At 46.2% G+C, this 12,401-nt stretch overlaps 1 protein-coding gene across 1 annotated transcript; it reads right to left on the bottom strand.

The window, feature by feature from the left end:
• Window positions 1-44: 44 nt before the first annotated feature.
• erich3 (glutamate-rich 3) lies at window positions 45-10,452 on the bottom strand. The gene is made up of 14 exons (XM_076153208.1): window positions 10,198-10,452; window positions 9,343-9,436; window positions 9,012-9,137; window positions 8,840-8,911; window positions 8,608-8,736; window positions 7,478-7,636; window positions 7,054-7,257; window positions 6,784-6,964; window positions 6,374-6,560; window positions 6,044-6,267; window positions 5,819-5,959; window positions 5,295-5,696; window positions 4,157-4,279; window positions 45-4,080 (listed from the first exon to the last, which is right to left on the bottom strand). The coding sequence occupies exons 1-14, from the start codon at window positions 10,215-10,217 to the stop codon at window positions 818-820; spliced, it is 5,325 nt and encodes a 1,774-aa protein (XP_076009323.1). The 5' UTR covers window positions 10,218-10,452; the 3' UTR covers window positions 45-817.
• Window positions 10,453-12,401: the final 1,949 nt, after the last annotated feature.

The raw sequence follows: 12,401 nt of genomic DNA on the forward strand, positions 1-12,401 counted from the left end.
CCAGGCGGATAAAGCAAAGCAACGTCAGCCGCTGTGATCTCATGGGTTTAATTGTTTCATGACAAAAAACAATCACACAAGCGTTCAGTCTTCATTTGAGTTTGACAAATATGAAATGTAAAGGCTCACAAAGCTACACGACTCGTATACAAATAAATAAACGTCAGGAGGTAGAGTGAGCAGCAGCAACGACACCAATCAGTGCCTACGAGCAAACAACAACAACGATGTCACCACTGTTTCACCTCTAATGAAGAAGAGTGGATCATCTGCGTATGCTCAGCTTATCACATGGTACGGTTATAACATCACTTTAACACGACCGCAGCTCAAGTACTGTAACATAGTACTCCTTATGTAAACGTACAAAGCGTGTTTGTGTGCGTGTGTGTGTGTGTGTACCTCAGAGCGAATGAAGCTACGGGAGTCTAACAACGATGAATTATTCAATCATTTGTGCAGTGTGAGTGGAGGAGGATCTGTTTACAGGTAATAGCAGCCCTACTTGATACCTCACACACAATCTATGCCTCATTGTTAGCAACAATAGGAAGAGATGATCTATTGTAAACACTTAATGCAGCAGTCAAAACTCATTACCAGGCTTCATTTTGCTACTGGGACTGTTCAAAGACATGAAAAGACGCGATGAGGTCTTCTGTTAGCTCGACTTTAGAGCATCTTCTATCATTTTAAGATCTTATTACACGATTCCCTATGAGTAAACTTAGCTTCTAAGTCTGAATGTATCTGTGGGATTGTCTATGATCTTTGCGAACTCTCAATCAAAGCGTGATCTCCTTGTTAGCTTCGGAGGCTAATGGCTGCTCTCTGACTGTGCAGCGGCGAGCGGAGGAAAGGAACTCTGGCCGAACAAGTTGCTGTTCAGCGAAAACGTGCTGAGTCGGTCTTTGCTGAGCGTGTGTGTGATGTCCGCCATGAGCTCCAAGTCTTTACGGCCTCCGCTCACGCTCCCGGACGATGGGTTGGGTTGGGGTTCGACCTGGTTTCCATCCTCTGACTTCACGGTTATAAAGTCAGTTATTTCTGTAACTTCTGTGCTTTCTTCTTCTTCTCCTTTGTCATTTGTCTCTTTGGTGTCCTCTTGTCCAGCAGCGTTCACCCCCGCAGACGCCGATGCGCAGAGTTTCTCTGCGCTCTTCGAACGCTCGGGGACATCTTTTACTTTGGACGAGGACACATCTTTGATCTCTTCGATTGGCGTTTGATTCTCGTTGATGTCCGAGAATGTTTCCACAGCGTTCTCCTCTTCTTCTTCTTGGTTCTGAGTCAAACTCTCGGGTCTCTCGCTGGTCACTGAATGAAGAGCTGCGACGTTTTCTGTTTGGGTCTTGCTAACATCGGTTTCCTCCGTCTCACCTTGAGCTGGGACGTCCTCTTGAAGTGACACCTTGCTTCCTTTGTTCTCCTCCTGCCTCACTGAAGACTCTTTGCCATCTTGCTCACTTTCTGTAATGGACATGACCTTTGTCTCCTCCTCCTCTTCCTCCTTCTCCCCCTCTTCCTCCTTCGCATGCTGTTTATCTTTGGCCGAGTCGTCCTCAGAAGCTTCTTGATCTTTGGAGAGTTCTGCGTGTTTGGCTTCAACATTGCTCTTGTCGTATGACTCATCTTCATCTTTTCCAGTTGCGCTGGGACCATCAGCAGCCTCACCGTCAGAAGTCTTCATCGGACTCTTCGCTCGCGTCCCATTGGTGTTAGTATTCGACGTTTGGGCCGCATTCATGTCCTCTAAAGGTTCCACAAACTTCTCAAAGTCCCTTGAGCTCTGATGTTTGGTTATCCAGTTTGTGACCAGGTCTGTGTTATCTTCTTGCTCTAAGACATCTGGAGTGACGGCGTGATCTTCTGGATCCTTTCTCTCTTCCTCATTTGGTCCTTTAGCTTCTCCTTCTTCTTTGTTGTGTGTCGGCGACTGTGAGGAATCTGCTTCAGGTTTGAGCAGCACACTCGCTCCTTCCTCTGAGGGTTTGCTGGCCTCCTCTGCGTCGGCTCCGTTTTCTCCTTCCACAGCAGAAACATCAGCTGGAGCCTCGTTTTCGGCCATTTGGACCTGTGAGCTGTGAGGCATTGCAGGCTCCTCTTTCTCCTCCTCCTCCTTCTCTATTTTGGGATCTGTGCCGTCCAAACCCTCAGCTAAATGTGGTAGAACCTGGATCGGATCTGAAGTGGGAGCAACCGTCCCCTCTTTGACATCTTTGACGTCTTCATTGTCAGGATCAGCTTCGTCTCCTTTCTTCAGCTCAGGGTTTTGCTTCGTTTCTTCATCTTCAGCTTTTTGTCCGTCTGTATGAAGATCATCTCCTTCCTCTTTTATCTCCTTTCCCAACATCTCTGAGTTTTTTGGAGAGGATTCCTGTTGGTTGTCCTCCACCGCGTTTGTCTCTTCACATTTCTCCTGCTGGCCTTCAGCATCTTCTCCGTTCTCCACTTTATCAGCTTCTTCAGTTTCGGTCTTTACCTCTGTACCTTCATCCTCTGTGGCCTCCTCTGGTTTTCTCTCCTCTTCATCTGCCTTTGCAGTCTCAACATCATCTTCATCTCGGTGTGGAGCCTCTGCCTCGTCCACACTGATCACCTTCTGCCCTGGTGTAGAAATCTCTCCATTTTCAGCATCAACTTCTCCACTTTCGCTCACTTTCTTCTCATTCTCAGGTTCCATGGTGTCGTTTCCCTCCTCTTCACCTTTAGTCTTGTTTGCTTCATCACCTGTTTCCTGATCATCTACATCCTCAGCAGATATGTCCACCTTCTCCTTCACTTCCTCCACGCCTTCTTCTGGTGCCTTTTCAGGTTCTTCTGTAACGTCTTTGCCTGCCTCATCACCCTTATCTTCATCGGCGTCTCTCCCCGGCTCAGTCGCTTCTTCATCCTCCACAGTCTTACCGATTGCATCAGATTCCTCTTCATCCTCTTTACTCTTGACACACTCACTATCTTCAGCTTTGTTGCCGTCCTCCTCTTTCTCGGTCTTTCCACAGTCGCCGTCCTTCACCTCACTCACCACATCGTCTTCCTTCTCAACCGCTTCCTCCACTGCTTCCTCGTTTCCTTTTTTCTCAGTATTTGCTTCATCTTCTGTCACCTCTGGAACGTCTTCCGCCTTTTCCGTCTTTTCCTCCTTTTGCTCCTCTTCCTCTTGTATCTCCTCTGGCTTTATTTCTTCATCTCCTCCCTGAACTGATTTGTCCGTCTCTTCTTTGTCATCTTCAACATTCGTCTCTTGTCTCTCTTCCTCTCCCTTATCACCCTCCTCTTCAGCCTCACCTGAAGCTCCCTCTGCCGTCTCCTCTTTATCTTCTTCGCTCGTCTCTTCCCTCCTACCTTCCTCCCCCGTGCCTGTCGTCTCCTCAGCTTGGACTACAGTGTCTCCAGTCTCCTTTGATGAGCTACTCGCATGTTCAGCCTTGACCTCTGACCCTCCTGCTACCTCGTCCCCGTCTGCCTTCCTCTCTGTGTCGGTCACAGGTGCCTCTTGACAGCTGGTAGCCTCTGGCTCCTCTGACGGCTCCGCTTTCATCTCTCTCGCCGTTTCACCCGTGGCCGCCTCCGCCTCCGCCGGCTCCTCTATGCTCTGCTTCATCTCTGAAGCCGATGACTCATCTTCCTCGCTGCTTTTTGCCGCCTGTCCTGTCACGTCAGACTGAACGTCGGCCTCCCCTGCGGATTTGTCCTCCTCTACCTCCTCATCTTTCTCTGCAGCCTTGGCCTCAGCAGGATCGTTTGGTGCTTCTTCTTGAGCTTCTTCTTGAGCTTCTGATTTATCTTCATCTTCTGCTATCTTCTCCTCAGACACAGGCTGAGCATCGGTATCCTTCTCTTCCACATCTTCCTCTTCATCCACCTTTGATGCAGCCTTTTCCTTATCTTTATCCTTTTCACCCATCTCATCACCGTTGCTGTTCTCTCGCTCAGTTTCATCCTTCGGTTCCTTCGTCTCAGATGTTTCCTCATTCTGCTCCTCAGCAGCACTTTCCTCACATTTCACCTCTTCAGTGTCGGGTTGTTGTTGTTGTTGTTGTTGTTGTGCTTCTGCTGCTGATTTCTCCAGAACTGCGTCTGCAAATGCATCAAAAAAGTCAGATGGTGAACTCACAGAGTTTTGGTTATGATGATGAAGATGAGGAGCTGGTACCTTTGCTCTCTTTGCCTGCAGCCTCCTCCTCCTCCTCGGTGCTGGTGTCGCTCAGCTCGGGCTCGGAGCTGCACTGGGCCTCCTGCAGAATGGCCTCAGCCAGCTTCTCCTGCACAGATTTGGCTTGAAAAAGAGACAGGAACACGATACATGGAGTGAAACTGATTCTCAATTTAAGCACAGCGACAACATGGAGGAGCCACTCAGGATTTCACAAAGATGTTGTTGGAGGCCGTTTCGTTTTTTTTAAACACAGTGAGAGAAACAAGACGATTCAGGAAGAGACCACAAACACACACACACACACACACACACACTCGTCTTTATATCTTTAATCTTTGAGTGGGCAAAAGATGGAACACAGAGTCATGCAGCAACATGCAAACCAGGATGAACACACACGGCACAAAATGAACACAAAAACAAGAATCAGAACAAAAACAAAAAACACAGATTCATATTTGAAAGCTGCTCTGTGCCTTTAAGGACGAAAACTTGAAACTCAACTTTATAATACTGTTACTTAAATTGTGAATAGGTGACAAATAAACACGCCATGTGATGTTCTGAGCTGTGTCTGTTACTGATGATGTCATCTTTCACATGAAGAACACAGAGCTGCTTTAAACATTAACATGCAAACAATAATAATAAAAAATCAACAGGTGTGTTTAGAACACAAACACATAACAGTGAAAGCTTGCGATTTATCAGTAATATCAAACATAATATTCATATATTTCTGGTAATCAAAAGAGTCTGGTTGATCAGAGTATAAAGACAAACACACAGGAAACATTCAAATGATATAAACATAAATCAAAGGTTTTCCACCATCACTTCACTAATAATATTAATACTTTACTGTCAGAGATTCTTTAATGTGTTCATGTTGGTTTATTTAAGTGTATTATATATTAGTATATTAGAATATTAGACTTTCTGAATTCGAATCGTATCTTCAGCACTCATTAGATTAGATTCATGTCGTCATTTAGAACCATGATCACATTTAGAGTCAAAAGTTCACTGATGTTATCTTATTGTTAATAGTTAATAGTGGAAAAGCTGGACTGATCCATTCTGTCACTGTGGTGGGGAGGGAGATCCACACCTGTACCTGTTGGATCGTTCTTACCTCTCTCCTCTTCCTCCTCCCGCTTGCTCTCTTCTACCGTTTGCTCCGCCTCCTTCTCTTTACCTGGGGGGGTGCTGCTGTAGGAGACCTCTAACTCCGCCCACCCCGTGCTGTCCCCCGGACTGTCCTGGATGTCCGAGTCCTTAGCCGCTGTAGCTTTGGTTTCTTCTGGATTGGCTTCGTCTTCTTCGGCCGTTGGAGCGCAGGGTTCCGGTTGATCCGCTTGTTGTGAATCCCCCTCTTTGTCCTCAGGTTGGTCGGCCTCCTCTTCCTCTTTGGAGTCTTTGGTGTCTTTGGTGTCTTCGGCGTCCTCTTCCCCTCTGGAGTCTTTGGTGTCTTCTGCGTCGCTCTCGTCCCTGTCGCTGCCTGTGGGGCTGTGGGCGGATTGAGACGTCCTGTCATCTGTGTGAGGAAGATTGAGCATTCATCAGAAATCTTACACTGACAAACCCAATCCATAAAAGTTCTGCTGTTCCTCTGATGTGACGTGAGACACTTGTCCTGCAGCGAGCAGATTGACCCACCGTCCTTCTCCTCATCTTCAGTCTCTGAGGTGTCTCTCACCGGCCTGTCACTCTCACTGAAGGAAGAGGGACTGATCTTGTCTTTAGCCTCAGGGTCTTCTGCAGGCCCTTCATCGTCTGCTTCAAAGTCCTCCTCATAGTCTGACGGGAAAGACACACAAAGTCTTTACTGTACTGTTTGTCCACTTTATGTCTCAGCTCTGTCAGATGCTGCAGGTGTGTTACCATCTCGGACTTTGTCCTCTGCAGACGGAAGCTCGTCTTTAGCCGGAGTCTCTGTGTCCTGTGGCTGGCTGGATGGAGACGCAGAGTGAGAGGCAGTGTCCCCGTCTGTCCTCTCCCTGTCTGTCTCAGCGGCGTCCTTGGGGCTGCCCACCGTCACCTCCTCCTCTCTGGCCCTCTTAGGTGGAGGTGTAGGCTTCTTATCTAAACCCATTGCTATGATGCACCTGTACAGTTTGGTAGAGGGATAGAGTTTGTTACCAGATTATTATTATTATCGGTTTCCTGGCTGAAGGTTCCTTGAGGTGACGCAGCACAAACGTGAGCTCTTACTTGTAGCAGGGCGCCGCTCCGTCCACACTGGAGAAGCCGAAGTGTCCGTGCCGGCCTCCCAGCCTGGGGCCTTTCCTGTGTTTGAACTCGCAGCAGGAGCTCAGACGTTCCACCTGCAGGCCGTTCAGGTAGAAGGTCAAGCTGAAGGGGAAACCTCGGTGCCGCCGGGACACAAACTGGAACGACTCTGAGGGGATCAGAGGAGAGGATGAGGGGAGGAAGATCAAACCTGTGAGCTTCTCAGTGACTGCCTTTAGAAAACAGAAATAACTCCACAAGGTCAAATAACAACTTGACCTGTCTTCTACAATGTGTTTGCTCAAGGGCTTCTGTGTAGACATAGATAATCTAACCGACCTCCCTCTCTGGACACACACACACACACACACACACACGCCGGTCATACTGACCCCCCTCGTGCAGGTGGCCCTTGTACACACACAGGTTCTCCCCTCCACAGTGCTGCTGGAACACTTTGACCTCGTCCCTCAGGTCGGTCAGGTCATGGGACAGATGCACCGTCTTTCCAAAGTACACCATGCTCACACACACTCGGCTCTGATGCACAGAGCTCTTCAGCATGTGGGACTCCTGGACGGATAAAAGAGAATTCAGAGGTGACGGGTCCAATCGAGCACATTGGGACACACAGTCAGGATGAGATCTTGATGAACATGGACCTCATAGTTCTCAGGTCCCTGGTAGGCGGTGGTGTGGTGCAGCCTCCGGCCTCTGACGGTGCCGCTGGCCGTCATCTTCACTCCTCTGTTTTTCCTCTTGGTGGATGGAGGCACTGGGGTGACAAAGTTGTTGATGACTGGGAGGCAGTAGGGTGAGACGCCATGGGAGAGCTCCGTCGTGGTCAGATGCCTCCTGGACTCCATCTGGAGGAAGAAGATGAAGGTAGAAGATAGAAGACGCTGGTCAGAACTAAAGGTCCATCACAAAACTGTCATAGTTTTATTGAGATGATCTGCAGACGCCCTCACGGGATTTGAACCTAAAGCTATCCTGTGATTGGCTTTCATCCTGTAACTAAGTAGGCAGTGTGAATGTGTGAATGTGTGCGTGTGTGTGTGTGTGTCTCATGTGACATGGTCTCACGGTGCTGCTGAACGGCTGCTCGGCCTCGTTGGAGGACTCGCGGTGTCTGTAAGGGGAGCTGCGTCTGAGGGAAGCCGTGGTGCTGCTGCTGTGGATGGGCTTGAGACGCACCGGACGCTGCATCTTCCCCGGGGCCGTGTTAGGCCGAGACGAGCCCAGCTGCAACACACACACACACACACACACACACACACACACACACACACACACACTGAGCGTTCTGCTGCGTGGATACTGTCCACTGTATCACTTTGGAAACCCAGAAGTGTCTCAGTATTTCCCCCCCAGCGAGCCCGGACATGTAGAGGCTGAGATGTTTGCGACTTCAGAGCGTAAACAGAGAGATCACGGCCGGGAAACGCTGCCTTATTTAGTTTGGCATCAAGGCTGTAACTTTTTAATTTCTTATCTAATCCTCGGTACTTCACTTCAAAGTCTGGAGAGCAACCGGAGCAAACAGAGAGCAGAGGAGTCTTCAAACACAAGAGGCATAACCTGGCAACTATCAGCACGCACAGAGAGTGATGACATAACACCCAGGACAAACACTCATCACCTGAGACAATGCTCTCCTGACTGCAAATGTGTGTGTTTTCCTGCCCAAATGGAAAGTTTAGTCTCTTCAAGGTCTCAGCTGGGGGTGCCGATGTCAAACAAGTCACGTTTTGAATTGCAAACCCAATCTTTCACACACTGATGACACAATGAGCTGCTCTTGTTTGACTCAATCACACTTAATGAGTGTAATGAGGGCGATGCAGACGGAGGTAAAGGTCAGGTTTCACACTAACTGTTACACACTCACTAACCTTAAATTACAGAAATGAATTCACCCAATCATGTCGTGATGAAGGTCAACAGTCAATGTTTTATATCAGACCTTTGAGATGGAACGGCTAATGGCTCTTATTATGCAATTAAACATTCCACAGATTCTTTTGAAAGAATGAAGGAATTCAACAGATTACAGAAACACAACAAGCTTTCTCATTCAATAACTTTGAGATTTTCGATTGAAGGACAAACACGGCCAATAACAAACCAAAACAGGAGCCAGCAGTGATCTACACACATCACAGCACACACACACACACACACACATCAGTAACCCTGAGACCAGGATGACTCACAGACTCAGAGGACTCAGAGTGTTCGGCTTCTGGACCAGAATGTTGTGGTCGGGCCCCCCTGGCACCCGTGGGCGGGCGAGGAGAGAGGATGCGGATGATCTCCTCTTCATACCTCTTGGAGCGCTCCACCTCCAAAACAGAATTCATTGGCAGAATTGTTTACTTGAGACGTTTGGAATGATGACAGAAGGAATAATAGAACAATAGAAATCTCTTCCATGTAATCCTGTACCTTGATCTTGTGCACTCTTTCCCTCCTTGCAAACTCTTCCAGCTTCCGTTTGATCTCTCCCTGATGGATGCGCTGCACGGGGACAGATGTGCATGATTTATCAGCTTATTATGGGATGTGTGTTGTGTGTTTTTCTGTTGTTGCTTGTTTGGTTTGCAGCGTTCATCCCCACCTCCATCTCCAGCACCTTGTGGAAAATGGCGTGAGCCAAACATTCTCTGATGTGTCTCTGCTGGGCTCTCTGCATCAGCTTGTGTCTGTACTCCTTGTCTGGAACAATCCGCCCACTCCTGGTGATCTGATGGTGCGAGTGGAGGACAGGTTTATGAAGATGGAACGTTATACAGACTCAAACCACTTGATGGATGGCATTCAGTGTCATTACATCAACAAAAGTTTATCCTCAGCAGGATCTTTAAAGCCTTTTGAGTCTTTAGATTCATATTATTTTGACTAATATCAATGCATCTGTCATCATCATCTTCATCATTGTGTTAACCCACCAGCCCTGCTCTCTGCAGGTGTCTCCTGATCCGGGTGCTGCTGAAGTATCCAGCCAGATGTTTGTCCGTCAGACTGTTGTAGGCTGAAATGAGGCTAACAGGAGAAGTCCAGTTCAGAATAAAAGCCTTCATTAAGTTAACTACAGTCAGCGTCTTAATCAAAGAGTTCACTGAGGCACAACACCGTGTTTGTTGTTGTCTGTTGTCATCTTGTCCTCATTAACTCAACATTAGTATCAGGTCTTTTTTCCATCACAGATTTGATTTCCTCCTGCATTTGTGTGTTGGACAACAAGATCTTACAACTCTGGGGTCCGTTACGGGTGTCTGGTTACACGCCGGGATGAAAGGGGGCACGTTTAACCCCGTCTGACTCTGCCTGTGGCCCTGGCTTGTAACTTTCTACGGCTCTCTCTTAGCAACAGCGTGCACACACACACACATGCACACACACAATAAGTGACTGTCCAGTGATGAGTGATGAAGTCAAATCTATGGTGCATACATCAAATAGCACACTTCCCTTTTCCTGTAAAATCTTGTTGTTGACTATTAACTTTGTGCTTTTTAATTAATAGTTGCAGTTATTCTTACTCACTGATGTTTCTGCCTCTGTCGTGACTTTATCAGTTAAGATTAGATGATAGAATTAAACTGAATTAATAAGTTTTGTGCCGTGATGAAAGTCATAAATGATCCTGGATTGAGTCAAATAAATACATAAAAGGACCCCTCTGATCTGGACGCATTCAGCAATCCACATACACAAATACAGCATTTCAAAATAAAAGCATAAACACGCACTCTGGTATATTTGAAACCCTGGATCTCTTGAAAAATTAAATTGGAGCTTACCCCGGGCTGAGGTGGCTCATGATGTCTCCGCTGCAGCTCTGTGAGGATCCCGCAATGTTTGAGCTGTGGTTCTCCGGTTCTCCGGTTCTCCTCCGTGCGAAAGCGGCTTAATGTGAGGCTAAATTGGACAGGAGGGAATTGTTAAACAGTGGACCTGTAAATGATCAGCTGTGCCGTAGAGGGCTACATTCTCTCAAAGCGGAACTGATCACGCTCAACCGGTTGCCATGGGAGACCACGTGACGATGCTACAGCAGAGGCTGGTTTCCACTTACAAAGTCCCGCAGCCACAGTCAACTAATATCTGTACCGGGATAACTGCGAATAAACATAAGCATGCGCAAAAGATATAAGCGATAAAACAGCATTTAGTTCATAAACAACAGCAATAAGTCGATATATCGTATTCCCTCGTTTTATTTACGGATCTGACAAATAGCCAACAGACATGTGCAGTACTCTACTATAAGTATTCACAGATTAATAGTTGTGATTAGTTAGTTTTGTCAGTTTTGCTCGTCACATTTATGTTTACTTGTTACGTTTTTTTAATCGATTTATCAACTTTCACCACACTTAATTCGTCACCGATTTGAACTTTATCCATAAGTAATCAGCAAAAAGGGTGAAATAAATAAGTCGATAAGCTTTGATCGATCGGATATGGTTTCTATCTACGTGAGCAAAAAACATTTTTATTGTGAAAATCAAACGCAGGTGGCTGAGAGCTTTTGATGCCAGTGGGCGTGCGTGATTGGGATTCATTCATCTGATGAAATATAATAAATGCTGTTCTATGTTGTTGTTGTTGTTGTTTTTTTAAACATTCATCATGACAGATCTGGTCACGGATAAACGTTACGTCATGCCTCTATATGCGGCCCACATGCTATAATATGATCCACAGCGCGAGGAGGATGAGGCGCTTCAAGCTTCAGGTCCTCTGTTGCCCCCTTGTGGATATCTGAGATATTACACTACACAAAACCTGGAAAACCACATGTGACTGATGTGTCCAATAACAACTCCATTCAGGAGTCTTGTTAATGATGAAGAGTGTGAGTCTGACCTCTGTAGTGACGCACAGCAGCGTACAGTGACCGCGCACGTGATTTTTATTTGACACAGTGTCGTAGTTTCACACTTTTCTTTCTCCTTTTGCTCATTTGCTGTAACGTCCCGATTAGTTGGTCAGTGCCAAAGTTGACCAGTGGGGGGCGCCATGTTTCTGTGTCAAGGTTCCTCTTGTGAGTGTGATTTTTTTAATGGTCAACTGATGGCCAATAAACTCCTTACCAAAATAAAATGGAGACGCTATAGAGCAGAGACATCATACAATAAACATGTATCCTATATTGTTTCATATTCTATTTTAATTCCAGTATTGTTTTCTTTTAAAATCAGAAAAGTTATGCATGAGGAAAAAATGCCACAAGGAAATTATATTCATTTAGCACTTATAGATATAAGTATCAGTGTGTGGTATGTATAGGTCAGAATTGTGTCTGTCTGTCTGTCTTTCTGTCTGTCTGTCTGTCTGTCTGTCTGTGTGTGTGTGTGTGTGTGTGTGTGTGTGTGTTTGTGTGTGTGCATAAGGGCATGGGCAAAGATATCTGTGTGTGAGTATTGTAGAAATTAATGTTAGCCAATTAGAGAAATGAAGTGATACAAGGAAGAGATGAGGACAATAATAAAAAGAGCTCCAATGTTACTCTGTTGCATTCATCCATTATTCCATTCGTCGTATTGAACTTGCTTTGGCTGATTTTCTCTTCTGAAAGCCAGTTGATTATGAGTACACACAAATATTGATATTCATGCAGCACACTACAACAACACAATGATGATTTTCATTATTGTGATACAATTTAAAAAATAAAACAAACAGATGTGGATCTGAATGAGTGTGTGGTTTCACATAAAGGCTTAGACGCGTGTGTGTTTGTGTGTGTATTGCGTATTCACACACCTGTAAGCATGTCAAACACACAGCTGCACAGAGCCTTCAGCTGGATCCTCCTCAGACAGCAAAGGGATTGATGGAGACAGGAATGAATCTCTACTCTGCAAACAAACAAGCACAAAGCATTTCATTTGATACTTTGATTGTTTTTGTATTATTGTGTCAAAGTGAACAAACACACACAGTTCTTTCACTTGTGTTTACTGGTAAAACAGACTTTCTTTGCAGCTAATTCTAATGA

The sequence above is a fragment of the Genypterus blacodes genome, unplaced genomic scaffold (assembly GCF_046128005.1).
Source record: "Genypterus blacodes isolate CSIRO-AG114 ecotype Tasmania unplaced genomic scaffold, CSIRO-AGI_Gbla_v1 ptg000058l_1, whole genome shotgun sequence".
NCBI lineage: Eukaryota > Metazoa > Chordata > Actinopteri > Ophidiiformes > Ophidiidae > Genypterus > Genypterus blacodes.